At 48.3% G+C, this 27962-nt stretch overlaps 2 protein-coding genes across 6 annotated transcripts in view; one reads left to right on the top strand and one right to left on the bottom strand.

Annotated features, from left to right (window-relative positions):
• Nucleotides 1-89: 89 nt before the first annotated feature.
• Nucleotides 90-21171, bottom strand: ANKS3 (ankyrin repeat and sterile alpha motif domain containing 3). 5 transcript variants are annotated; one of them, XM_075165875.1, is made up of 18 exons: nucleotides 21106-21171; nucleotides 17228-17328; nucleotides 16906-17081; nucleotides 16360-16558; nucleotides 16031-16152; nucleotides 15216-15297; nucleotides 14397-14532; nucleotides 13925-14083; nucleotides 12645-12770; nucleotides 11603-11718; nucleotides 10550-10717; nucleotides 9887-10011; nucleotides 9479-9620; nucleotides 8716-8888; nucleotides 7319-7434; nucleotides 6346-6429; nucleotides 5742-5836; nucleotides 784-5474 (listed from the first exon to the last, which is right to left on the bottom strand). In XM_075165875.1, the coding sequence occupies exons 3-17, from the start codon at nucleotides 17073-17075 to the stop codon at nucleotides 5754-5756; spliced, it is 2001 nt and encodes a 666-aa protein (XP_075021976.1). In that variant the 5' UTR covers nucleotides 17076-17081; nucleotides 17228-17328; nucleotides 21106-21171; the 3' UTR covers nucleotides 784-5474; nucleotides 5742-5753. The 5 variants fall into 5 exon arrangements, 4 of the variants coding, with proteins under 4 accessions (XP_075021979.1, XP_075021975.1, XP_075021976.1 ...); XM_075165874.1 differs by lacking the exons at nucleotides 17228-17328; nucleotides 21106-21171 and having other exon boundaries at nucleotides 777-5474; nucleotides 7331-7434; XM_075165878.1 differs by lacking the exons at nucleotides 16906-17081; nucleotides 17228-17328; nucleotides 21106-21171 and having other exon boundaries at nucleotides 90-5474; nucleotides 16031-16148; nucleotides 16360-16447.
• Nucleotides 21172-21481: 310 nt separating this feature from the next.
• DNAAF8 (dynein axonemal assembly factor 8) overlaps nucleotides 21482-27962 on the top strand; it is a 94395-nt gene continuing 87914 nt past the window's right edge. Inside the window, exons 1-4 of the mRNA XM_075165849.1 lie at nucleotides 21482-21563; nucleotides 23259-23418; nucleotides 26162-26275; nucleotides 27016-27510. Coding sequence (XP_075021950.1) covers nucleotides 23272-23418; nucleotides 26162-26275; nucleotides 27016-27510 — 756 coding nt within the window. The 5' untranslated portion in view covers nucleotides 21482-21563; nucleotides 23259-23271. The remainder of the gene's footprint in view (nucleotides 21564-23258; nucleotides 23419-26161; nucleotides 26276-27015; nucleotides 27511-27962) is intronic.

The raw sequence follows: 27962 nt of genomic DNA, 5'->3' as shown, positions 1-27962 counted from the left end.
GAGGGAGCCCGGCCATCACCATCGGCGGAGGGCAAGCAGCGGGGAACGGGAGACACCGCTCACCCAGCACTGCTGCCCCGCTGCCCAGATGAACAAGCACCTCCTGCTGCGCCCTGGGCCATGCCAGCACTGCTCCGATCCAGGGCATCACCTTCATGCTCTCCTTGCCCTAAGCAAGGACCATCTCCCCAACACCCTGAGACATCCATCCCAGAGTCATCTGCAAAGCTCCTCTTCATAGCGAGGTGCTGCTTTGGCACCTTACCACCCCCATCACCGACAGAGAAGATGGCATCAGCACCTGCCACCCTCCTCGCTGCTCTCCAGCTGCACAGACCACCGGCTTTCCTCCTCTCCGAGCTCCTCCTGCAGCAGATCCCCCCAGAGCCCCCCTTCGCAGTGAGCAGAGCCAAGGCAGCAGGCACCCGTGTAGTTTCCCGCAGCGCTTTGAGCACTTTGTTGTATTTACCCTATGCGTTAAGGGCAGCGTTGCTTCTCCTTTGGTGGCAGGGGGAAAAAAAAAAAAAATACCACAAGGGAGAGTGAAGGGCTTGAGAGCATCAGCCAGCCTCCAGCCCAGCCTCCAGCCCAGCCTCCAGCCCGACCTCCCCCGTCCCAGGCCCAGCGTAAGCTCTGAAGTCCCGGGCAGGAACCACCCTCGGCTCAGGAATCGTTTTGCCGACAAAAGGCTGGGCGTTTCCCAGCCCAGCTGTGCAGCAGCTGGGCTTCAAGATGTTGGCTTTCCAGTAGGGTGCCAAAGCACCAGCTGCCGACCCCGGCCAAGCAGCCTGCTGGACCCTAGGAAGCCCAGGAGCATCCACACCTTCGCCTTCACAAGCGAAGCATCCGAGGCGGTGCGGTTCAAGCAGCGTCGTTCACACATGGCTGCGTGCATCTGGCTTCCTGCTCCCGCCCTGGGACGGGTCCTGGTCTCCCCAGGAAGAGCTGAGAGCAGCAGCAGATGCCACCACCACCCCAGCCCCCTTGCTCTTACCTTCACTAGCAGGACAGACGTGCTGCCGAGTCCGTTGTTCCTACCGGGCAATGCTTTACCTTGCAGAAAAGGCCACTCGGGGAGGGAGAAAGCAGCTTTTACTCTCCACTACGTGCAGGCGGACACAGGTGGTTCTCCCTCTCCAGCCCCCTTCGCTTACAGGCTGGGGGAGAGCCTCGTGCAGACGCAGGGTCTCAAGGAGGGTTGCCTTGAGCACAGAAAGAGGCTGCGCCAGGCTCAGCAGCAGCTGGGTTGAAGGCTGGAGAGTCACGCAGGAGTTTTCCTGGATCGATGTAACCCCTGCGAGACCATTTTGCACATTAACTCTCTTTTCAGATGTAAATAAATGTTTATTTTTCAGCAAGCAGAGCATGCTGCTTCTGTCTGCTCTGAGGGAGGGGAAGGCTCTCAAGCTGCATATGTGAGTACTAATTTGCACTTGAGCAGACACACTCCCCGTTATCGGGGTATTAAACCGATACCCAGAGCCCCTGGCTCGGATAGCACCGTGTTCCCCTCCCTAGGATTACATTACAGGTTCCACAAGAAGGAAAGTAGCAAAATAAAACACTTAAGATGACGGTGATAAATAGAAACAGCGACCCCAAAATCACACGCCAGCTCTGGTACCAGCAGAGCAGTCGCACACAGACCACGGGAGCAGGTAGTTTCTCCTGGACGGGAGCTGGATTGCTGCCTGCATTCTCCTCTGCTCTCTGGTGGGTGCTGCAAGCTCCAGCACCCTGGCACCAGTGCATGCGCTTGGGGCACGGCTACAGGAGCCGATGCCAAAGTTTAAGAGGCCGCACTGCCTTGGGAGGAGAAAGCTGGCCCTCTTCTCGAGATCCAAGCTAGTCTCCCCGATGAATCAGTGCTTCCAGGTACTCTCCGAAGCGCTGCTGGGTGTAAGATGGAGCTGAGAAAAGACACGTAACAGTTCTCGACACCAAGGACCCTGAATCACAGCGTGAAAGGGGAGCTGTTCCCAGTTCTCTCCTGGCAGTTTCAAAACTGAGTATGGAGACAGAAAGCCCTGGCTGCACACTGGCCCACTGCTGCTGTAGGACACAGCAGGTCCGAGAGACTCTGCTCCAATCCCACCAGTCCAAACCCCAACCCAGCTTCATTTGTGTTGAGATACACCAAGAGCTTTAGTTTTGCCCAGAAAGCGATTGTTGTGTTGCCCTGTTAAACTTTTTGTGAAAGCTGCTAATGCTGTCCTCTTGACCGCCTGTCTCTAGCGATAGATCAGAGGTTGGCTGAAGGTTTAGAAGAGCACAGTCACACCAACAACTCACAACAGTCTTAGACCAAAGCTGGGCACAAGACCAGTACTGCATCCCGAGAGGAAAATACCAGCACACAACTCAACAGGGCCTAAACTCATTTCTGAATTAGCGCAGAGACAACTTTTGTCATGCAACTGGGACCTTTTGTGGGCAAAAGTGGCAATCCCCAGCCAGGAAGGAAAGAGCTGAGCCCTCAGAGGAGCACACGCTTTGTTACCTATGCATGCTCTTCCTCTGCAGCTCTGGCACTGCCTGACCGCGAGTTCCCACATCAACTACCCGGCTAGCGCTGCGAGGCCGTCACCTCCGACCGGAGCCAGGCAGGGCTGGGAAGCTGTGGATAAGGCAGCCCCAGACCCCTCAGCATGCGACCACCTGGGAGAGGAAGCTGGAAAGCACTGTATGTATTCCTGATTGTCCTGAAATAAATCAGTGAGGTTATGATTGTTCTGAAATAAATCAGTGAGGTTATGATTGTCCTGAAATAAATCAGTGAGGTTATTCATGATTCTACAACCCCAGTTCCTTCCAGAGAAACCCACACACCAGAAACAGGTCTTCAGTTTTTATTATTTTATCCAAGTCAGCAAATACTATTTTATTCGGACAGCTTGCCTTAGGGTAGCACCAGACTTCCTGCTGCCTGCACAGCCACCCTTTCAGCAACGAACGCTGTTTCAAGTCCTCCATTTAAGGAATTGCCTCCTCGGGGAAACACTATTCTATAAAATCCCCTCCCTCGTGTCCCCCTTGGGCCACTCTAGCACCCCCTTAAGCCTTTACATCTGGGCTCCTGCAGCACCTTTTCTGTGGGGCTCTCCTTTCCCTCCATACGTACACTGCTGCATCTCTTACCTACCCCTTTTCCCAGGCCCCCAAGCATTACAATCTATTGGATGTATCATCTTAATCCCCCAAAAAGACCCTTTCTTCCACCCTATGACCTAGTAAAGCCAGCTCCGAGTCTGCGTAGTCTCTCCTTCCAGCCACCCACTTTCCTGCACAGCCTACCCAGCTCTGAAGGCATCGCTGAGCCAGGGCTTCCCTTGCTCTCCAGCTGCTCCCAGGCCCTTTCACTTGGGTTTTTGGAGTTTTTTGGGTGGTGGTTTGGTTTTTTTATGTGGTTGGTTTTCTTCTTTTTCTTTCTCTTCTATGAAAACTTTTCCCCTTTCCCCATAGACATCTTGCCTTAAATTCAAGTCTGGGCTTCCAAGGGACACAGCACTGACAACTCTGTACTAGTGCAGCCAGAGACACCGCCAAGGCTAGGGGGAGGGCAGTGCAACCTGCCCTGGCTCTCCCCACCACGCCTCCAGCAACAGGCCATGAAGAACAAAGCCCAAAATACTCTTCCCAGCGCAGCCTCAATACTTGGAGCAGCTTTCAGGGATGCTGCCTTAAGAGAATTGGCTCCACCTCATCAAAACTAATTCTTCAGGGTGAAATCTCCTGCAGCCTTGTCCCACTGCCTGCTACACGGCTAGCACCAGATGCCCACGTGCATACACCCATGTCATTTGCTAAAGATGAAAAAAATAGCGTGCCATATTAAGTTTGAGTTAAACATGGGCAGAAAGCAGCACCCCACAGCTGAGCACACTGCCAAGCACACACGAGCTGCCAGCAGGGCAGGTTCACATCAGAGCAGGCCGTACCTGCCTCGGTGCCCCAGCACGGTCCCCTGGAAGCACAGACACACGGCTCAGTGGGACAGTCAAACCAGGTGCTACCTTTACCAAGCGCAGACTAGCTTTCAAGCCTGCCTAAATGGTCCCAGGCAGCTCATCAGAAGGGGTGTCTAGCTCAAAGGATGGAGCCAGAATGAATTTTTGTATTTTGGCATCTGTGATCAAGGTCCAAAAAATTAAAATCAGAAGGAACATAGTTTCTTCCCCTTCCCAGCAAAGAGAAGAACACTTTTCCAGACTCATCGAGGCCATCACTCACAGACTTCACGTTTTGTTTGGTTTTTTTTCCCCCCCACAGGACTCAGCAATACACAGGAACAGAGAGTTACTGGAAACCATTTTACATCAACGTATCTGTCACCAGCGCCCTTGTGGCTGCTCGCCCAGCTCCAAGAGATGGAGCAGTCTCTCTGGGGAGGCAGCCTCTTCCTGCACCGTTTGTCTGCCCTTTGAAAACACTCACACCACCAACACAAGAATGCCTTGGCAGAACTAGTTCCAAACACTAAAGCCCGGAAACCAAAGGCAGGCAGTGGTTGAGGACCAAAGCTTTGCACCACAGCTACATCTGGGATGTGATTTCTTTTGCCCATCTCCCATGCGGGACAAATCTATCCCTCAGTGCTTGTTCTGCCTGCCTTGACACTCTGCTGCCTGCCAGAGGCACAGGAGACTGAACAGTCTCGAGCTCTTCCTTCTCTCTCATGTCCTTCCAGGGGAACATCTGCCTTGCAACCACTGTCAGCGTTGGGATCTTGGCACTGACAAACCAGACTGAGAGTCTCTGCCATAAAGCATTTACCACAAAACCGAGTTCTTTGGGGCTGAATAACATGATCGCAAACAACCCCTGAGGAGGCCAAGAATCTGAACCGAACCAGGGTGGGCTGGTTGGAGGGAGAGGTTTTGAAGCACAGATTTGGGATGGCAGTAGGGCAGACATACTTGCTAGAGATTAGGGCTGCATGAGTTTCGCTGCAGCTCAATAAGCCAAACATTACAAGCCCTAGTCATTTTACCCATCCACAACAAACTTGCCTTCCTTATTGCCTCAGATACATTTCTGGGTCAGCTCCTGAGCAATCCGTATGGCATAGAAGGGGCCTTGGGGAGGACAGGATGTGGAAAAGGGTAATTGATTGCTACAGGTAACTGTCAGCTTTCTAACACCACACAGCCCTGAATGACAAGGGCTGCAGGAAGCTTAAGGCAGGTAAACCTTTTGGACTCAGTGCTTCTCCTCTTAACCTAACCTTTTGGTATGAACAACAACGATCCTGGGAACCCAGACAACAGTCAGGCCCAAAGACCTGCTGGGTTGTTGTCTTCTGCTGTCACTTGTTCTTCCAGGCACGTTCTCTGATGGCTGAGACCTCCTTCCACGCATCCACCAGCTGCTGTGGCACTCTCAGCAGAGCTGCGGTGCTGCCAGCACGGCCCTTGCGCTCATTCTCCCAGGCACACTCAGCTTCCGGGTGGAACAGTCACCCGACGTCAGTACTCCTGCAACCACCAGGGAAAAAAAAAAAAAAACAAAAAAACAAAGAGAGGACAGTCACCCTTTCAGTGGGGCAGAGGGACAAGGGGACTAAGGATTTTCCAAAGGGAAAACCAACCGGAGGGCACATAAGGACTAGCTGGAGTAGAGCCTCAGCGTGCAGGCTAAGAGCAAGCACTGGGCACAAGCAGCAGATGGCTGTTACTTGCTGCGAGGAACGATGTCCCCCTCAATGCCACAGCCCTCTGCGGCTGTCATTAGTTCCCACTCACCCTCCTGCTTTGTTATGGCTCTAGCCAGCTCTGCCCGCTCTGCCCTGGGACTTGGAGCCTTTGGAGGTTTTGAGTCACAGTCTGCAGAGCCTTTCCTGAGGATAAACCAAAAGGAAAAATCAGTTTAGCAACAGGCCAGCAAGCGGTAAAGACCAGGCTGCAATCTGCATTCAGCCACTGTTTTCCTGCCTCCATGCTGCCTTCTCCCCTGCAGCTTCCTGCCCTGAAAACAGGAGTGTCTCTACTCTCTGACTGCCTGTTGCTGGGATAAATCCCTCTGGTCAGGAGAACAGGACACAGGCTTTGGAAACCACTTCACAAGCAGCTCTGACCATTGAGCGGGAGAGATGCAGTGGGGGCACGTACCCCCTTCTCTCAGCCTGGACCTGTCAGCAGAGGTTGAGGCAGAGCCCAAGATCTGCACCGAGATTAAGTGCAAGAAAATGCCAGCAGCAACTTCAGAGCCTGGAGACTTCCCTGAATGAGCGGGGATTTGTTAGGTCCCTCCAACCTGCCACTGCCAAATCACCAAAAACCCGCCCAGCCATGCCTCCCCTCCAGCACAACAGTCACTTCGTGTGGCCAGAGTCCTCCCCCAGCTCACCCATTTCTCCCACACACTCCTCTAGGACAGCTGACAGCTCAGGCAAGCTCAGAGACTTCCAGGAAGGTGGCCATCCTTCCAGCACTGCAAGAAAGAGGAACCACACATTTAATCGATCTGCATGCTCTCTGTGACAGAGCAGAGACAAGGGTTTGGTGTTGCTGTGAAGCATCCATGCCCGAAGCGGCTTCAGTTAGGGGTTCTGAGTCACATGGGAAGAGAGCTGGAACTGCTTGAGACAAACTGAGGGGTTTTTCTGGCAATTCTACCAGAATTCTACTTAGGATTTTGTTTTTTTTTTTTAATACTGGCTGGGTCATATATTAAGAGAATCTTGAAGAGGTTAAATGTAGCAGACAGAAATCAACAGGATCTCTACTTGTCTCACTTTTAAAACACAAGCAAAGAGCACATCTCAAAGCTATCATGGGCAGCAGGATCATTTGCTAATTCCTTGTGATAAGGAGCTGGTGGGCCGAGCCTGCCCAGCCACGTACAGCCGTTTGCCCCACAGCAAACAGCACAATCCCCCAGACTGGGTTAAGGAACCGACCACGGCTTCCGATGCAGCCCTTGCTCTAGCGCACAGCGCGGTAACAGACCCGAGGTGCCCACACGCTGCAGCGTAGGACGGGGAAGCCACAGGCCCGTGAAGCAGGGCCGCCACTGGCTGCCTGTGCTACAGCTTTGCATTTTTAGCCACGAACACCTGCCAGCCCCCAAAACTTCCCACTTGCTAAGAATCAAAAGTTGCTGAGAAACTCTGCTGCAGTTAAAGCCCCGAGTGCTTTAAATGCTTTTCCTGAGCAAGAGTTTTTACATTAAATTTAAGGGTTTGGCTGCTCATGTTTCCAAATCACTTCTAACTTCATCCTTTCGGCAGTGAAAGAGAAGCGTGCGGCTTCCTCTGGGGTGCCCTGCTGTTTACCCGCCCCTCGCGCCCATTCGTGTAGTTTGATAAGCTCTTTCTCACCCGGACGCTCACCAGGCCGCCTGCTCTCACCGGTTCCCAGCTGCACCTTTGTGTCCAGCACTCTGCTGACTGCCTGCTCTTGGGTTAGCCGGGAGGACAGCTCTGCCTGACAGGATCTGCCAAACAAGACAAAGCCCATCAGAAGTGCACAGGGACACTTCTTGGAACAACATGCCGGTCTGTGCACTCCTATGTCCTGCCAGTACCTGCTTGGGGTGCCGAGGGACCGCATCTAACGCCCTGGGTTACAAACTGCTCCTTGTTCCTTCCCAGGAAGAGGAAGACGTGCCCCAGACAAAGCTCAGGGCGCTCTCCACTGTGCCCCATCTCCACAGCAATCTCTGCCCCTGTCCACAGAGGAGCTGCGGGGGGAGAAGAGAAGGAGGGGGCGGGGTGAGCAGGAGAAAGCCCAAGCCAGGGGCTGCGCCTGGTTTATATGAGAATCAAGCCTGATCCAAGGTTTCTAATGGGCCAATGAAGCTACCTCAGGACAGGCATCAGGTTAAAGCAAGAGAGGCACACAAAGTTCTCTGGCTAACATCGTCACACCATCAGTTCAAACAGTGTACCCTCAGAGCATGGCAGGGCCCTTCTACCAGCCTCAGCTCCTCAGTCAGGGGGAAAAGACAAGTGCTCTGCCCCTCGCAGCTGGGAGAATTGCTCTGCTGTCCTCCTGGAAGCCAATCCCAGCTCACCCTGGCTTGGTCGTGAGCAGGCCCCGTTCCCTGTTGGGCCAGGAACTATAGCAGTGGGAGTAACGTCACCTTCAAGGACGTGTCTGTTCTATCAGTGGACAGAACAGGGCCCATGACAGGAGTCCAACTGGGGCAGGGAGAAAAGCACCACACAAAGGCAACAAAAGATATATTAGGAGGTGGGGGAAGACAGAACTCAAAGGCAGTGGTGTGAATGAACAGGGCAGGTTTTTCTGTTAGGTGTCAGAGTTGCAAGAAAAGTATTCTTCTCTAGTCAGGGCAAGACATTGCAAGTCCTTTTGGACGGTTTGCAAGTTAGAAACTCTTTCCTGCATTCAACCCATCACCAAGTTATACCCTGGTCACTGGGTCTCATGTAAGCACAAACAAAGCACTTAGCCTCTTGGTTCCAAAGGAGCTGAGTACCTTCACCTTCTAGTTGAAACAGGAGCACTCAGCACCTCTGAAAAGTCAGGCCATTTATAGCTCATGCATCTAATTAAGGCTTCACATCTGCTAACGTAGCTGTGGCTTTCCACTAGAGAAAGTCAGGCAGGATCCAAAATGGGTTCAGATGCCTGGTGAGCTCTCCTGCCTTACCCTAAACATCACCTGTAAGACTGCCAGTATGACCTCTGATCTCTGTACAGCCCAAATCCCACTTCCCAGTAGCCTCAGTGCCATTTCCTGGGAATTACTTACTTGATCTGATCCAGCAGCACTCCAGCATCCTTGGTGATGGCCTGCACCTCTCTGAGCTGGCACTGGATAGCATTCCAGGTCTCATCCCGCTCCATCAAACAGCTCTCAGCCACCGCACGCAGCTTCTGCTCCTGGCACACCTGGCCCTTCATCACCTCCACCTCTTCACACCTCTACAGAGCAGAACAGAGGATTAGGCTGGGAGGACTGTACATCACTCTCAGATGTGCCTGCTCTGACACGTCCCTCGAGTCCCTGCTATTTTAATGACTTAGGAAGCCAGGGGGTTCCTGCAGAAGTGCTCCCAACCCGGTGGGAAAGGAAGCTGGATAAGGCTTGTACACCGAGTATAGTTTCTCTCCACACCAAGACCAGACCCACAGTTACAATTCCTCCTTCCCCTCCATTTGCAAAGATACTCAGTGGGCCCAATTTCCCAAACAAAGAGAAGTCTCTTCACTCATGGCTGCACAATTTCACCATAAAAATGACACTACTGAAAAAGAATAGGTATTCAATTCCTCCCACTCTCAGGTGGATGGGAAACAGAGACATAAAGGCTTCACAAGCATGGAGCACAGGTGATGAGGAGTGGATAAGTTGCACTTATGGTGTTAGCTGATCTACTTGACACCAAATGCGTCCACTGAAAGTTATGTCTTTTCCTTTACCCCAGGCCATTAGAGGCACAACACAAAAATATGCTACCGATCACCTATTGCAGTGTGGTAAGGCATTGAGCAGCTCATGGCAGACTTCCTACCTTGTGCAGCTGAATGGCCAGTTCCTGCATCTCAGCCTCCAGCCGATCTGCATAGGCCAGCTCCAGGGCATCACTGGGCGGCCGAGCGTTGCTGTGCCATCGGGCAATGGCAGAAGTCATCTTCCTCTTGGGTCCAAACAGACTGGTGGGAGAATGGCAAACTGTCAGGGACCAAACACTGCACCATCTGTCCTAGGCCCAATGGGATGCCATGAGGACCTCTGCAGTCTCCTGGTTCCCCCAAGGCACCTCCAAAACCAGGAGCCTGTTGCAGCCAAGAACTAGGGGATATCAGAATTGTGTGGGAGACAGCCAGAACAGAAAAGCACTCACTAGCTAAACTTTCCTGACCAGATTGTGTGCATGGTTTGTAAGGGGAAAGATGAGAACTACACTACAGACACTCACGTGATGCCTATTTCCTTCAGATCACTCTCTGTGAGGGTCAGGAAGATCCGGAGGTCGACATCTTGCTCCTCAAACACTTGCAGATACTTCAGGCATCCAATCTGCTCAAGGAATGTTGCCAGGTCCTGCAGCCCATCCAAAACAAACTTATTTATACCCTCACAAACAAAAGCATTGCCATGCCTCTTCATCATAAACATCTGCTTCCTCATGTTGCTGTTACGCCTTCCTGGGTTCTAGCAGCCATCGTGACTTCCCCTGGTTAACTGACCTTCTCCGTAGTCACACAACACAACAGGACTGGCCTGTCTGCTGCAGCCATTGCCTCTTGTAACAAATGCAGAGAAGAAAAACACACCAGCATCTACCCTAGCCCCCACCACAGACATGTCTGGTAGCACACCCATGGGCCTGAGGGCCTAGAATACCCCTAGAATATTGCAACAGCAATACCTAAGCAGACAGTTCTTCGTACAACAAATTGCTGTTTCACAAGCATTTAAGTTTGGGCAGAGGGTTGGAATCAGTAGTGTTTTGGTGACAACTTCCCTTTTATCTGAGAAGGCCAAGAAAGCAGCTTAGGCAACCTTGAAAAAGCCTCCCAAGCTTGATAGAGTGACATGGTCTGCATTACTTCAGAGACACATTTCTGTGCATAGTTACCTGGGGCCCTGTATAGGCAGGGGGCTCAGGAAGGATTAGGTGCTGACTAGAGCCCCCCGCTTTCCCTGGGCAGTGGGACCACTGGCTATCACTGTTGCTGTAGCGATTCTTGATCTTAAAGCTCTTGGCTTGTTTCCGACTAGGGGGACTGTTTGCATGGTCAGAATCCTGAAAAAGAAAGAAAAAACCACAAAATGTAAAGGTCAAGGATGATCATGCAAAGGCGCCAGGATCACTACAGCTAACAAGTGCAGACTCTTTCAGGTCCCAAGCTCTAAATCCAGGTAGTGGTCCACAAACACAGGCAACAAAGACTGACAAAGGCCTTATCAGGAAGGGCTGAGTCAAGTCACTCCCAAGATGACAGCTTGGTACCATGGAATGCTACCAGGCTCTCGCAGCCCCAGCTTAGGAAGCAACATGCCAGAGCAAGCCAGAGTAAAGCACAATGCTGAATCCTCCCTGAACCAATACAACGCACTGAGATTCCACCTGTAAGAAGCTCCTCAAGATAGCGGACTTTTGCTCACGTTCAGCTGTATCACCCTTCTGCACATCAGCCCCAGAGCTATGTCTTGAACCATGCGAGCTGTGACTTGAACCATTGAGTAACCTCCAACCTCTTCCCCTTTCTGTACTTCAGAAATGCCAATGCAGCACTGCTGGGCTTCTCTAAATCTTACCATACTGCCTGCTATCTTGCCAAGCTCAAGGACTGACCCAGCTCTAGCAAGTCACATCCTTTCTTGACCACCACCTAGCTAGAAGCCTGCAAAGCATTCAGAAGCTGGAGAGGACTTAAAAATTACTGACTAGCCATCAAAAATCTGTTCTAGAGCGAATGTGCTCTAAGAGTTGGCTACTAGCCAGAGATCAAACAAGCCAATCCATAATCTTCAAATATGGAAAATGGTTTTCCTGCCCCTGTAACACTACCTTTCCTCACCCAGCCTGGTACTACAGCCTCCTGTGGAGGTAGCGTCATAGCAGGCTGTGGAAGGGTGATGGCACTGGCCAAGCTGAAGGCAGAGAAAGGAAAATTGCAAACCCCACCTCATTGCTTTCCAAGGAGCCTTCACTGCTGACCCCCAGGGCTTTGGTCAGGCATTCACTGCTGCTGCTGCTGCTCCTGACGGTTGCCAAGTTGTTGGTGAAGAAAACGTTATCCTCTGGAAAGAAATATGAAAAAAGTAAGTCTGAAGTTAACTTCCTTACACGCAGTGCTGTTTTTGCTACACAGTTACCAGCAAAACCTGCTGGAGGTGTAAAGGAAGGAGAACCCCAGAGCAAGGCTTCATATGCAGCACTCGCAACACAAGACGATTTTGAGACAGAAATATCATGTCTGATCCCAGGCGCTAATCTTTCTCCAAGTCTGTTTAGCACCACAGAGACCGGGAAGGCTGGTTGTGAGTGTTTCTGTGAGGCTCTTGGTTATGGGGTAGAAAAGTGGGTTATTACTACCAAGCCTGCACTCCCATTAGGAAAGCTCAGGAAAGGCCTTTCCTTGAGCCCAGAGCCAATGCAGAGCCACATTATCCTTTATTAATTTAGGAACTGCCCATAGATCCTTTCTTTGTGCTGCGTCACAGAATGGTGAGGTTGGAAGGGACCTCTGGAGATCATCTTGTCCAAACCCCTGCTCAAGCAGGGTCACCTGCAGCAGGTTGCCCAGGACCATGTCCAGGAGCATCTCCAAAGATGGAGACTCCACAACCTCTGACACCCTGCCCCAGTGTGCAATCACCCTCACAGTAAAAAAAAAAAAAAAAAAAAGCATTTCCTGATGTTCAGAGGGAACCTCCTGTCTTCCAGTTTGTGCCCATTGCTTCTTGTCCTGTCACTGGACACCACTGAAAACAGCCTTGCTCCGTCTTCTTTACAACCTCCCTTCAGATTATTTGTACAAATTGATGAGATCCCCACTGAGCGCTCTCTTCTGTAGGTTAAACCATCCCAGCTCTCTCAGCCTTTCCTCATGAGAAATACTCCAATCCTCAACATCTTAGTGGGAAAGGAACATGGAAGCCAAGGGGTTGGTCTCACAGCCAGGTGTGCACTGCAAGCCAGACTGTTTTCTGAGACAGTGACTCACCCCTGCTGCTGCTGCTCTCCACATCCTGCTCATTAATTGGAGAGGTAACATCCCGGTTCCGGATATCGTCTGCTTCACAGCTACCATCATCATTGAAGGTAACATAGCCCTGAGGAGGAACCTGCTCTGTGTGCAAGAGGAAGGGAGAACCAGTAAAGATTAGGCTGCAAGTTACCAGGGAGGATCCAGCAGGAAAAGCAACCACTCAGGGATTTGAAAATAATCAAAAGAAGAGACTGTCTTCTCAACTAGCAGGTTCCATTCTAAGCAGCACACAGAAAAACTGAAAAATGCATATGTCTACAGCCTCCCTCACACAAACACACATCAGCTGTATTGATTTAGATGGTTGTATTGAAAAAAAAGTCAGAGGAAATAGCCTCATAGCAGAGGCACACCTTAAATAGCAGCTTTCAGCATTTCCTCTCCTCTTCATCCCCAAATTATCAAAGGGGAAAAACATCTGCTTAAGAGAGCAAGGTGCCAGCTATGTCCCATCCCCAGCCAAGCACACCCTGTATAGCCAACCCCTCTGCACCTCTGTTAAAACACTAGTAGCGTCCCACTACTGCTTCAGCAGCTGACAGTATCATTTCAATACAGCCACTGCCTGTGGGATAGTATGTGTCTGTATGAAGAGAATGAACCAAACTTTGCGCGTGCTTTTAAGTCCATATTCTTGGCTATTCTAGACAACTAGGTAATCAGCCTGAGAAATACCTATGGCTATGACACACGCACAAGGAAACAAAACTCATACCACTGCATCCAGGGGTTGATGTCTGAACGGGGATGATCTTTCCCTTGGTCTATTGCAAGGGTTTTATAATCTCATTTTTAGTAGTATTTCAAGCATCAGGGAAGACAAAACTGACAGGTCAAGGAGCAGCGAGTTCACTTTCATGATCAATGATTTCTTGGCCTGTGTGACCACTTCCTCTGTCATCAGCATGAAAAGGGTTCTCAACCTTTTGAGCCTGTCTCAAGAAGGGAAGCTGGACTGTTCTCAAGAGTCAAGGGAACAGTAATTGAGGTAAGAGCAGTGTTTGTTCCACAGAAATGTTCCACTCATCAATATCCAGCCTTGACAAGAGAGTTCAAGGGGTTTTCTTTTTAAACCAGAGATTGGATAGCTTTGTATGATGGTGTTCACTATCTTTGCTCTGTACAAGCCACACGTGAATCCCAAATCAAAAGAAAAAAAACGTTTGCACAGAAATAGCTCCAAAGCATTTGAGAGACCTCAAAGGACTCTCAATTAGGCTTCTAACTATTCTCACCATAGCGAGACTGCTTCTTTCCCCCGATTCCAACTGCTGTTATCTTAGCCAAAGCCTGTGGCCCATCATGGATGCTGGGACCCTTGGTCCTACGAACAGGTCTCTGTCTCTGGGGAGCAGAACATGATTCATCTGAGGAACTCAGCTCTTCATATTTTCCTGTAGTTCAAACAAAGATTGTTAGCAGCATAGTAATTCACTTACCTACTTTACTTGCTGCTGGTCCTACAAATGCAGTGGAAAATAAAAAGGAAATGTTAAAAGAGGGAGGGTGAAACAGTTTAATTAGGTCAGAAAAGGGCCAGCAGACAAAAAAATTGTTGGATCCATGCCTCTTCCATCCTCAGAAATGCTGGAATTCCCAGGACAGACCAGCTAGTACTACCCCATACACATAGTAACATACTTTCAAAATACCAAGCACCTCTCTTCAGGTTCTATCTTAAAATGAACAAGTTAAAACATCTGTTACCTGGACCCCTGCAGAAGACCTTGGGCACTGGGGCTGCATGCAAATCTATCAGCCCCACAATCTTCGTATGTCCATACTTCATGGCCAGTGTCCGTGCTGTGGCTCCAGTGTTATCTCTGACATCTGCCTTCACTCCCTATAGAAAAAAAAACATGTTTAAAATGTACATAGCAGAGGGCGCTATATACAAAAATTCAAGGGAGCCAAAGAATTGTCTTAGTTCCTCCAAGCCCATCAGAAATACAGGCTCACCTTTAATAGACAATTCAAGCTCCACTAATACCTTGTTGCCTCTCTAGTTATCCAGTCTCTCCAATCCCTGAATGTCAAGTAGCCCAGGTATATGGCTCTTGTGCATTGCCATGGGGAACTAGTTTGTTTTATCTGAAAAGTGTTTTGCATTGCTGCCTCCTTCTGGAAGTAAGCTGGTCCAGCTAAATGGGATATTAAAAACTAATTGTTTAGTATCAAGAGACATGCACCCTCATAAGCTTTTGGAGGTAGAAGATGCCCACTAGCCCACTATAAACAATATGGAGATTACTGCATTATCTGTTTTCTAATTCAGTCATTATTCAGTTAAATCTGGACAGTTAGACCTCACTCCTATTTGAGCAAGGCCACTGTAAAATCAGAGTACCAGCCTTCAGAAAGCAGATGCTTTGAGAACAGTCCTGGAAGTCTGGGACTTCAGAGGTGACCGTCATCAAGGATGAAACATAACACTGTAAAAAGTCTGATGTCAAGCATGTGGTTCTTCCTCTCTAAGGGCTGAAACCACAGATTTTCAGCTTTACAGAGCACTGTCTAGACACTTACGTGATTGAGAAGATACTGAACAATTATCTCATGGCCAGAAGCAGCTGCTTCCATCAGAGGTGTATATCCATACACAGGCTCCCTAGAGAGAGAATAAACATGCACATGGACTAGAATAATCAAAGCTGAAATATGCTGCAGTCTTTGCCATACCCTAATAGGGCATCTCTAGCCTCTACCCTCAGCTGATCACAAACTGTGCCACGTATTGGCTGTTCTGCTGCACTCTGGTCTATCTCAGTAAAGCTCCCGGTGGAGATTCAGTGTTACTCTATTGGCCACACAGCAACAGATTACTCTTCCAGTTGCAGATGTGCCTTTCAGAAGCAAAATCAGTTTTGCAGGAGCTAACAAAGCAAGAACCTCTTGTTGACCTCAGGCAATTCAATATGCATAAAAGTACAGGCAGTTCCCAAGGCACAGGAATGCACTGCACACTGAACCACAAACTGAACTCCAAGTACACATAAAATTCAATAGAAAGACTTGCAAAGCGCACTTGAGTTCAGAAGGCGTTGCACCTGCTCACTTTCAGAGTTTAGCCCATAATTAAACAAGTAGTAAATCTAATTTCTCTTGACCTTAGTTAAATAAACAGTGGCACATGGGCTTCACTGCTCAGTTTGCAGGTCACCTGTCCTTGTATTAGCTAATTAGCTAACAGTGTGCGCCGTATTTCCTAAGGTACAGGAAGGAAGACAAAAGCAGGCATCTTCTCCCTGTCCGTGTTCGAATGCGTTCAAAAGCCAACTGCTGCTTCCATATCTGAAATAAGAGATATCTTTTGAGAAACAAAATGACGGATTCCTCCTTACTTGCAGTTGGCATTTGCCCCATTGTCCAGTAAGAACTTGACCATCTGCTGATGTCCGGCGCTGGTGCAGTGAAATAAGGCAGTCCAACCATGAATGTCCTTCATCTCCAGCTCTGCGCCTTGCTTCAAGAGAACAGAGAATGTTCTTTACTGCACCCCCTCTGCTGGGTCTCTTAGCCACTGCCCCTCTGCGCTGTGATACCAAGAGAGTTTAAATCCCTGTCAGGAAGCTGAACTCGCAACAGAACATAAATTGCACACTTTGGTTGCAACTGGTGGAGTATTTAAACCACGTAGTGTGGCTTTACCTATTTATTATGGGATACACACCTGTAGAAGAAAGTAAGCAACGCTTTCATTTCCACAGCTGGAGGCCAGCATGAGCGGCGTCTGCCCTTCTGGTGTTGGGATGTTCACATTCACGCCCGCTTCCAGCAGCAGATGCACAATGGTGTCGTGGCCAATGTAGGAGGCATACATCAGTGGAGTCCAGCCACCACAATTCCTCTTATTTAAATCCAGATCTCCACTAAATAACAGAGAAAAGAATTCAGCTGAACTACTATCCTGGAGTTGTAGATCACAGCAGGTTCCTGCAGCCTCTTGCTACCATCACTGTACTGAAAGAAGGCTGAAAAAAATTCTAGCACTGAAGCTCGCGTGGCAATTCCCACCAGCTCGAGAACAACTTCCACCGAATAGTAGATAATTTTTATCAGCAGACTTTTCCCTTGAAACTTTGTGCTTAAGAACACTTGGGGAGTTCCAGTGATGTGCCCCCGTTGCAATGTTAGACCGACCTGTATAGCAGCCAGTGAAAAAACGTAACTGGCAGTAAGTAACCATAGACTGGTGCCCTCCCCAGCCCCTCCTTACCGCTGAATACACTCCTGCACCACTTCATACTGGCCAACGGAGGAGGCCGTATGCAAGTCCAGGGGAACGTCCAGCTCTTCCCGACAGATCATCTGGCCGACCCCGTGCCACATGGAAAGACTGCGGCTCAGCAGCTCCGACTCACTGGCTTCATCACTCAGCTCCGACATCCCGCCCTGAGTAACCAAAGCAAAGCAGAACTTTTAGCTGCTGATGGCCGTTTTCTACAGAACACGGCATCAGCCATTGGCACTACAGCTCCAAGGTGCCATGGGCTTGGACGGTGAGGTCATCTCAGAGGTATAGTGTTGCAAATTCCCACCTCTACGTTGTTCACCTCCGTAGCCTGAAGCAATAGGACTTGCTGAGGAGTTTTTGCTGGCAGTTCTTTCTTGCTGCAGTAGACTCTGGGATTTGAATACACTGGAAAAATAAAAGCAAATAATGCTAAAAAACAACATCTTTCAAACCTCATGTTAAGACTTCAGAAGCACTGGCTTTATTTCCTCCCCTTCTAATCAAAATACGCCTAAGGCAGCTTTAGTTACCCTCGTCAAGAGAAGACTAAACGCCTATTTAAGTGCTGATGGCATGCTTAGTGTTATACAAAAGGATGTAATTCTTGGTTTGCATGTTTTATAATTCAGAGAGAGAATTAAGAATTCATGTGTCAGATGTTCCTGGTCTTTCTCCATCTGTCTTATATTATAGGATGGCCTTGCAGAAATTAAGACATGGTCATTAATAATGACAACTGTCCACTAAAAGTAGTTAATATCACCTGAATAGGGTGCACACTTCATTATGTCATCAGGTTGTAAGCAGATTATTTCTACCATTTATAGTTTCAGCACTTCAGAAGCAGCCCAGTCCTGTCTCTGTGAATCTTGGAAATTGCTGAAACACTTTGAGCAGCAGTGCACCTGCCCATTCATTATCTGAGCATGTCCGCCGTCCTGCAGACAGTAACTTAATTACAAAGCTAGTACAGTTTCATGACTGTCTGAAAGGTTTATTTCCCATACCTAGCCTTAGGGAGCAATTGCATATTAATCATTTTAACCACTCACAGGAGAGTGTTCTTGTTTGGCACTTCATAAAAAGCTGTTCGACACAGCTGCATCTATCATTTGAGGTCTTCAGCTGCACTTTCAGGCTACATCCAAGTCAATCCAACGGGAAGCGCTTTCCCCTCCGTGTCTCATCACCCACCATGCAGCACTTCTGGAGTTTGCCTGGTCCCACCACGTATTATGTTGGGCAGCTAAGCCGACATACAGCATTCTTTCTTTTTCCTGATAATTTCTTGCCAGTTTAATTCCTCAGACTGATTCATTCTGGGGTCATGCAAATGCCAAATTTGTTATTAGTGAAGAATAAAAAAGAGCAGGAATACGCTTTTCAGCAGCAGTTGCTCTTTAGATTGCCTCAGCTGTAACATTTCAAAACGGTATTTGTATTTTCTAAAGAATTGGGAGTCTTCGTCTTGCAAGCACCAGCCCCTTTTCTTATAACATAAGCAAAATGCCTTTAATTCCTACCTCTTCACTCCCCACCTGGATCCTTTCTCCCACACCTTGCTTTTTTCCACTCCTCCTTCTTCAGTTTGTTAAGACAACAAAAGCACCATCCATTCTACCTAATCAGCATGTGCTGGTAATAAGTGATTCCTTTCTTAAGATATCTGCAAACCCACCTATTTTACTTAATAGCAGCAATTTGGCAACCCAGAGGCCTCAGGCAAGAATACGCAGGGCAGAACACAAATGAAAGACCTGAACACCTCACAATCAAAATACAAGAAGATATAAGTGGATTTAAGTTGATCATAAGGGGGAAAAGCAGGAGTGTTTCTCACTACAACAGATTAAAGCTGCCCCTGGGAGGCAAAAAGGCATGTTCACAGTTAGTTAAAGGAGGTAAAATCCAGGACAATTTGTAAAACCACATTCAGATGCAAGTGAAGCTCACTGTTCTCTCTGCAGACCTCCTTGTTAATTGGATACGTTAACTATAAAAGACACAGATGTTTGGTCTTTATCAGAATCAGCCCCACATCAGGTACTAGTTACCGTCACAACTTTGGCGAGTTGATCCACAGTCAACAGGGCAATGTTGACATGACAGAAAGGTTATGCTTGACTCCAGAACATTCAAGACTCTCAGCCTCATTCCTACCACCTGCACTGTGCTCTAACTGCCTACACTTTGTTGGTTTTTTTCTTTTTTTAACTCTGAGGTTTCAGAATCTTGAGAATCAGAATTCTTGAGAACAGAATCTACAGGAGAACAATAAAAATGATCAGAGCCTTAAGGACTGAAATGAAAAGACTGGGTGAAATGAAATCAGGGTTCTCTGGTCTAAAGAGGAGATGCCTGGAGGGGACCTGTGATAACACCCTTCAAATACACAAATGGTTGCTGCAGAGAGGACGATAGAAATAATCTGTTCCTTGTGGCCGTGGTGAATATGACAGGACATAACAGGCTTAAGTTGTAGCATGGAAGATTTTTATTAAAGACCACAAAAATCCTTGTAAAAGTAAAAACAAGAGTACTGCAATGGATTACCAGCAGAGATTTGGTTGCTAAGAATAAGCTAGACAAAGACCTCCTGAACATTTACAGGCTGTTCTCTTGCTTTGGGGCAGAGCAATTAAGGTAACATCTGTTAGAGACCTTCCTCAGCCCCGTGAGGCTGTTACTATTAATTATATTTACTACATTAACACCTAGCTATTTATCAGGATCAGAAGTCTACAGTGCTGAGACTCAGAGCAGGTAGCAAACACCACACTGCCCTGGATTCAGAGAGTTTGCTGTCTGAGCAGATGAGAAAGCCAGGAGGCAGAAAAAAAGAAATATACCATAAAAACTTAGTACAAAAACTGCAGCAAAAAGCATCTTAGTATACCTTTTAGAATGATAAGCCTAAGGAACAAGTGACAGTAGATGAAAGAGTGGCAGAAGAGCCATACTAAAATAAATGGGAGGCGATTTGATTGAGAAGCAACGGAGGCAACCAGTCCCCAACACAGAGTAAATCCAACACTGCTCGTTAACCACCACTTATCAGGCACCATTAAGCTGCACTGACTCTGCTAAATTCATTCTCTCACATCCTCTTCCACAAGCACAGGTAACACGGATCCTTCTGTTCCAAAAGACACAAGACACCCAAGACAGCACAAGCGTGGAGGTTGTTGGAGTTTCCAACTGAGCCATCAAGCTGGTAACATGCTTCACTTCTGCTCCTGACTTAGTTCTATCTCCACTAAATTCAGCAACAACCTATTGGAGGAAATAAGAAGCCTTGTTACATCCTTGACAGGTACAAGTAGTTGTGACCAGCTCAGTCACAACAACAAGCGCTTCCAGAGCCAGAACATCTCATCTTCGCACAACTGTTGTCTGCTGACTGACCAGAGATGGGCACGTATTACACCTGTAGGAACCGCATCAGGTTTCACAGGATAGTGGTGTGTGAGAGAAAGTATTCCTGCAGCACAAGTTCCAGCTGAGGACCTGCGACACCTAGGTTCAATCCTACACATGCCTGTTGAAAAGACACCACGCTCTTCATCTGTACCACAAGCCTGGTACTCTCAGGCACGTTAAAGCACGTAAGACACTCCCAAAAAGACAAGGTAAGAGGTACAAAAGCACTTCAACAGCCACATTAAGGGGCGCATTTCCTAGGACAGGGGCTATGCCAGACAAGGCGCAGCACTCCAAGGCAGCCAGACACCACAGCCCCTGGGACTCGGTGCCGGGCAGGCTCCGGTCGCACAACAATGCACCTGAGGAGGAGCAAGCCCGGTTGTAGCTGTCAAACCGGTAACTACACGGCTGTTACCAGAAGTCTCACGGCAAAACGGTTTCCAGGCATGTTATCCTCGCACCTCACCGGGCCGCAGTTCCCCCGAGGCCCTCCTAGGAACTCGGTCTCGGCCCCACGGCGGGGTAGGCCGGGGCACCCCAGCGGCGCGGAGCCCGTGCTGCTGGAGTGCCCCGGCCTACCCCGCCGCAGGGCCGGTAGACCTCAGCGAGCAGACTAGAACTGCTCATGGCCATAGGCCCACCGAGACCGGCAACCGCCTGAGGACAGCCCCACAGGCGGCTGCGCCCAGGCCGGACCTCCCCACAGCCACCGGGGAACAGCCACCGGCCCGGCCCGCCACAGGCCCCACCGCCCCTCACCTGCACACCCGGTGAGCTCCGCTACCGGAAGTCGCCCCGCCCGCGCAAGGAATGCTGGGAACCCTCCGCCCGGCCGAGCCTCCAGACTACAAAGCCCAAGAGCCTCCGCGGCGGAAAGGAAGGCTCCGCCCTCTGCGGCGCCAGGCCAATACAAGGTGTCGCTGTAAGGAGGCGGAGCGAAGACCAGCCAATGGGATTCGGGCTCCGCGGGAGGGCGGGCGGTTCTAGCAGGCGGGGCGGACCCGAGCCGGTGGCTGAGGTACGGGGGGCAAATAAAGAGAACCAGAAGTGTTACGGGCGGGCGGAGCGACGATGGCGGAGGTCTCAGAGCTGCGTTGTCGCTGACTGGCTCCTCCTGTTTTTTCTTCATCTTATAAGTCACGTCGGTTCGCTTTACCCCGCTGCCAGGACCCCAGGCCGGGGCTGAGGCGCGGGGGGCGGGTCTCGGAGGCGCCCGGGTGGGTGCTGTGAGTGAGGGGAAGCAGCTGCGCAGGGGAGGGGGCGGCCCGCGGCGGGAAGCGGCACCGGGACGGCGGGCCGGGAGCGCGGGCAGCCGCTGGCCGCGTTGCTTGGCGACGGGGGCGCTGGCGCAGCTGCGCGTGCGCCGCCCGGGCCGCCATTTTGGTGGCTGTCAGGGAGTTCCCTCAGCGGGTTCTCGCGGGGTGTCCCGAAACCCATCGGTGTGGTGTGACAGGCGCTGAGGGCAGGGGTTAGCTCATCCCCGGGTCTGCGGCGGGCTGCGTGCCCGTGAATACCGCCCGGAAGCGAAGGTGTGTTTCCCGCCGTCGTCTTATTGGCTTCCCCCTCGTTGCCATCGCACCCAGGCATCGAGGCTCCCGAGATGGACGTGACAGGAAATGTCAGTTGTAGCGACATGGAGAAGCTCAGGATTTCACGTCTCAGTTGGCCCAAGCTCTCCAGAAAGTGCCTGTTATGTTAGAGCTGTCTAACAACTCTGCACTTCGTTTTAAACAGAGAGTACTGTTTGCTCCCAGAGAAGATGCTGGATTATATGACGGATAAGTCAGATCCAGTAGAACATCCTTAACCTTGGGAGACTGACCTTCTCCCAGGTTGGCAGAGGGAGCCACAGTAGGCAGTTTGTTTTCATCCCCATGGGACTCGTCTTGCCCTTAGCAACTCTGCTTACTGTCAGAGCATAGTACTCCAGCCTTGGGGATTTCCCTCCACTTTACCTAAATCAGACTCAGGGGTTGTCTCTCGTGAACAAAGCCACCACTATATGGGTATGGCATATGAAGTATTTGCAAAGGCGCTTCGCAAGTTGCAAACTTCCCAGGGCGTGAAATGAGTTTCACTTAATGTTTAGAGGAGTGTTGTTGGTCCATGCCAATGCAAATAATAGTGACAGTGTAATCATACGAACAGTGATTTCAGTACCGAACAACATACAGTCACAAACCTCTTAACCTTTCTTGCCAAACAGAAATTATTTACTCTCATGTTTGATTCCCCAGGAAACCATGCAATTGTAGCACAAAATTTAAAAAGCAAAGGTTTTCCATGACGATTAATTATCTAACTTGTCAGTACAGCAGCAGTCCCTACTGTGTTGTCTCGGCTTCTCATGCACATCAAGGAAAACTTGAAGAAAGAGTACACTTTATAAACACTTTGAGAGGTCAAAATCCAAGAGCGTGCTTACTTTCAACTATTTTAATATAAATCCAGTGAAAAAAGCAAACATAAATCATTTTATCTATCATTTGAGCAGTGAGGAGGGGAATGTGAGACAAGTAGGAAAGAGAAGAGACCAACTGAGAGCAGAGGTGTCAGCCTTCCCTCTCCCTGCAGGCAGTGAGAACCTGATTTTCTGAGAACAGTTATGAGTCAGTCTGGCTAAGAATCCCCAAAATACTTTATAAATGAGGGGCTAAACTGCCCCTCATGTGGTCCCAATTATGGGTGTATATGGTGAGCAGGGCAGAAAGCTCTCAGACCTCTGAACTCAGGTGGGAAGGAACGAATCCAGAAATGCGGATATTATCGTGCACTGCTGACAGTGAAAACCCTGGGAGTGCTGAGAATTATGCTGACCCTGAATACATATGCTTTGTTCTTGTTTTGCATTGATGTTATCCCTTGTGTTCTTTCATGAGGTGTACTTAAGCTCATCTTTCATTTGGTTGAAGGGAAGCTGTTCGAATGGCCTCAGAAGGACAAAGTGAGGATACAGAGCATCCACCTGAGCCTCCTGCAGCTCCTGTTCAGAGTAACAGAACATTTCAATGGGGAGCCATACTCGCTGCAGTGAAAGATCAGCTCCCATCTCTGGACTCTGATGCCTCCACAGTAAGCACTGGAACTTGCCTTTCTTTCTCACTGTGTTCTAGAAAAATCTCTCAAAAGCAAGAGAAGGTCACCTTAGCCAGGCATTTCTGAGTAGCGAGCCTGGTATCCGTGATGGGTGACTTGTTCTGACTATTGTAACACTATGCATTAATCCACAGCCTTCTGGATTATCTCTAATTGTCAGAGTGTAATTGCCATCTCCTCTCACTGTATTCTTTGGAACCTGATTTTTCCAGAAGTATTCCTAGGTTGGGAAGGGGAGGGTACTGGGCATCTTGCAGAATGAGCCCACATTTCTTCTTAGTTTGTTCAGTAAAAAATACAGTATGAAAGCAGCATACTGCTGATTTAAAATGAAATGATAAGGTTTTATGCTTGAGAGTATTATGCTATTCATTCCAATGATGTACTTGCCAGACAATAGGCCTGTTAGTATAGTTTTCTATGTATGAGGATCACAGGAAGGTGATATTCCTGACGACTTTGTGGTCCACTGGAAAAAACATTTGGCAGGTATGTCAATCCTGGATTCTGCTTTTTTCCCTGCCTGTAATTCTCTGCAAGCCATTTTGCCTTTTTGTGCTTCAATTCTACCTGCAAAGAAGCATAATGCCACTAACCTTTTAATATAAAGCGTAAGATTGATAGGTATTGTGCAGTATTCTTCACCGTTACAGGTTTTTTACATGTTAGTGTCTGGGACAGGCTGCCTCTTGGCTGCGGCAGATCTCTGTTCACAGGACAGCAACAATCTGGTGGAAATAATAAAAGTGCCTGCCTCTCTAGTCCAAGATGCTAGCTCTGGCATTGAATTTTCCAAGGTGATAATGTGTCTCAAGACTTAATTATTAGTGGTCTTTTGTCCAAATCAGAATATTTTGCTAATTTTCAAACATGTATAAACTTAAAAAAAATTTTTGAACACTTAAAGGATATATTTTATTCTAACCTAGTGTGGCCCTTCACGATACAAAGGGAGTCATGTTAACAGTGAAGGAGCCAGAAATGCCTCCATAGGGTATTTATTACTTATTATTAATCAATCATCAGAAGCAGTGTGGTCTAGTGGATAAAGTGTTGATACGGATTCCATGACTTCTTTTCTGCACCTGGCTCTATCACTAACATTTTGGACAAGTTATATTGCCTCAGTGTTTCTCAGTTCTCCTCTATCTACACCCTGTTTCAGTTACTTAAAACAACCATTGCATTTTAATATGTGTCTATACAGTATAGATTAAGGCCCAATACTCAGAAGTTATTTAGGCATTCTTGTTGTATAAGTGTACAATAAGGTTAAGACAGAGAGAGAGCTTTGCACTTCGGTGCCGAATACCATTCTGTAACTCTAAATCATGTTAAACATTTTTTTACTTAAAAGCAATCTCCAAATTCTCTGTTTCTATTACATGTGGAAAAAATTTCCTGCTGAAGGAACTGAGGCAATCTATTTGGCACTTACGTCCTACCCTTAATTTGCATTCAAAAGATCTGGTTGTATAATTCCTCTCCTGCTTAATGTGAAACAGTAGCCTGCTGAGCCTGCAGTTTCAGTGCTGCACCTTTGTCCGAGCGGTTTCCACTTGTGTGAAGATACATTTATGTATTTGAGATCTGTAACCTCAGCAGGCTGTGCTCCTGCGTTTGAAAAGGGCACTGACAAATGTGTTTTATGCCCTGAAGTACTTTCATTACCCTGGCATGTAATTTATTGAGAGGAAAGAAGTTCTGTTGCAGTTTGCTTCATGTTAAGAAAAACTAATTACACGAGACAGAGAGAATTCTCCAAAGTGGGAGTTACTGAAGGTGTACACTTGCAAAACAAAGGGACAAGCAGGAAATCTGTGTCCTGACTGCTGAGGAGATGCTTAATCTCACTTTGGTGTCTATGCATAAGGATTCATCTCAAATGCATATCTCATGTTCAGAAAAGAAATTTTCAAAGCTCTTTAAACTCTGTCCAGCCAAATACAGATACTGCTTTGCATTCTGAGTAGTGAATGTCCTGATTGCAGTAATAAGCCTTCATGGCCCTGCCCAGCCTCAGCTGGGCCTCCCACCCACACGCCCAGCAGCTCTATTTAAGCTCAGCTCTGGGCCTTAACTTGTTGTCTGAGCTGTGTTGGAGGAGTACTGGCTCCTAGCTACAGTCCTGCTTGATCCAGACTTTCACCTGTAAGCTGACTTTCAGGCTTGATCTCTGACCTGCCCCATTATAACAGTATTGCCTTATGGTCTGGATTCTTGACCCAACCTGGTCGCTACCTGTGGTCTGTCCTTCTTACTCCTCTTAGGTACTGTGGGATGGGGCTTTGGCTGGTGAAGCCCTTGCCTTTCCAGTTACGTGCTTCCCCTCCCAGCTCCCCTTCCTTTTGGGAGCAGCCCTGCTCTTGCTATTCCGTGATGGTGAATGAGGTAGTACAAAGAATCACTTGGGAGTTAGAGAACTTGCCCAGTCTTGTCATCGCTTTGCTCAGAGGGATGTTAGTCATCAACCTCCATAGTAATTTGATGTTTTACATAGTTTTTACAATTGTAGCTTGCTCAAATGTTAGGCCACTGTAAGACAGCCTATGTTGCTGAGTGTTGGGCTATCAGACTGTCTAGTGAAGATGCGACTGCAGAGAAAATTCTTGTCTCTGAACTTCAGTCAAGTGGTGACAACATAGGATTTGTCACTGCAAAACAGATATTTAGGTAAGTATTATAGTCTCTCAATTAACTTTTCTCTTTTTGTTTGCAGTCTGATTGTGAGAGTGATGGGGAGCTTTTCATCTTCCAGCGGGAACAGCCAAATTTAATTCCTGATCTGTCAGAAGAACTGATGGAGTTTTCCCTGGAAGACTCAAATGTGCAGGTTGTTGCCTGTTGTGTGCAGGCTGTACTACTGTAACCCCACTCTTCTGGTTGTCTCCAGTGTGGGTAGCTGCTGTTATTTGACCTGTTTGACTGAATTGTGTAATAGAAGAGCACAGTCCCCAGTGCTTTCTCCCACTAGAGACTAGATCTTTCTTTCTTTTTATACCGTGACCGTTTAAAGTTTTCTTTGTTCTTGAGATTTTAGACCTTTTTGTCCCATCTCCTTGCAGTTTTTATTATTGTCCTTTAACTGTTTTTTCTCCTAGCAGTAATGCAATGACTCCTAAATTTTTCAGGTTTGAAATAGTTTCAGCCACCATTTTATGTATCTAGAAGCTGTAGAATTAGTTAGGACAGTGGGTCCTAAGTAAGGAGGATGAGTAAGAAGTTTATCCCTCGGAACAGCTTTTCTGAGATGAAAGCCAGCTGACCCTATTGTTTCATCATGGGAGGACTAACTTACTGTGCTGCTTTTCCATTTGTTTATCTTGGAGAAAGAAATGTCATATGATGAGCAGATGTAAGGGAAATGAATTTCAAGGGTGTTTAATACTTCCTGAAGTTAGACTTTGAAAAGTAAACACTTACTGTTTTCCATGATGGATATGGTGTGTGCTGTTACCAGATGGTGTCTGTGTTGAGCTGCTATCTGCCAGTGACTTTGTTTTGCTTTACTCTCAGCTTTTAAAGCTTAGGGAGATGTGACTTTCTGCATGTGTGTATTTTCTCTACCTGTAGCAAACCCAGGAAACAGAAAGACACCCATGGGAGATCTGGAATGAAGATCTGGAAAGTTTTGGCATTCAGAAAATAACAGATGGTGCTCAAGTCATTGCAAAGGAAGATGTAGAAATGATTAAAGATGAGACTCCCAATCTTGCCAGCCATACTGAAGACATTCAAAGCCAAAAGGGACTTGTTCTTGAAGAGTCTCTTGCAGATTCTACAGATGACCTCGAAGAGAAAGAACTGGGTGGGAAGCAGGCTAGGGAAAGCGGGTACTCTTGGCTTAATACAGCATTGTCTGTGGAAGAGCTGGACAGTCAAAAAGAGAGAAGAAAGCTGATAGAGACAAAGATACTCTCCAAAATAATTCTGGAGCCTTCACCAGGCCACCCAGAGCTAGATGTCAAGCCTCCCTCACATGGCGTTAGCAACAGTCTAGAAAGAATTGCTAAGGAAGAAGCCTCTTCAGATGAGCATCTTCAAGAACGAACCCATTTGTCATTGCAGGTAAGTGGCCCAAATAAATGGTTTTGGGAGGTGCTGCTTGTGGGGTAGAGGGCACAGTGCATTGCTTGCAGAATCCTACTAAAATAAAGAACTGAAATGCCAAATTCTGCACACACCACAGCTGCCTTTGTTGCTTTCATTGTTGTCCTGAATTTGGGTTTTGTTGGGTCATGTGCTATACCAGCTACCAACAAACTGTCTTTGTCTCATAGAGCTGTCATTAAAAGCCCCTAACGGTAGCAAAAGCCATGGGTCAGGTCAGCAGCATGGTTCATGGTCTCATTCAGGAAAGCCAACCACAACATCTGTCCCTGGGAAGGCAGGGAACTCTTCTGGTCCCAGGCAGACTTTGCATTAAAACGGGGAGCTTTCTGGCCTTCCAGCAACTTGTCTTTTCTGTAGTACTGCGGTAATGCCAGAGGTGAGAAGAGAAGGTGGTTAGGTTGCTCCTG

Source organism: Calonectris borealis, chromosome 16, assembly GCF_964195595.1.
Source record: "Calonectris borealis chromosome 16, bCalBor7.hap1.2, whole genome shotgun sequence".
Classification (NCBI taxonomy): Eukaryota; Metazoa; Chordata; class Aves; order Procellariiformes; family Procellariidae; genus Calonectris; species Calonectris borealis.
Note: the sequence above shows the minus strand (reverse complement) of the source record. Positions and strands in the feature narration are given on the sequence as shown.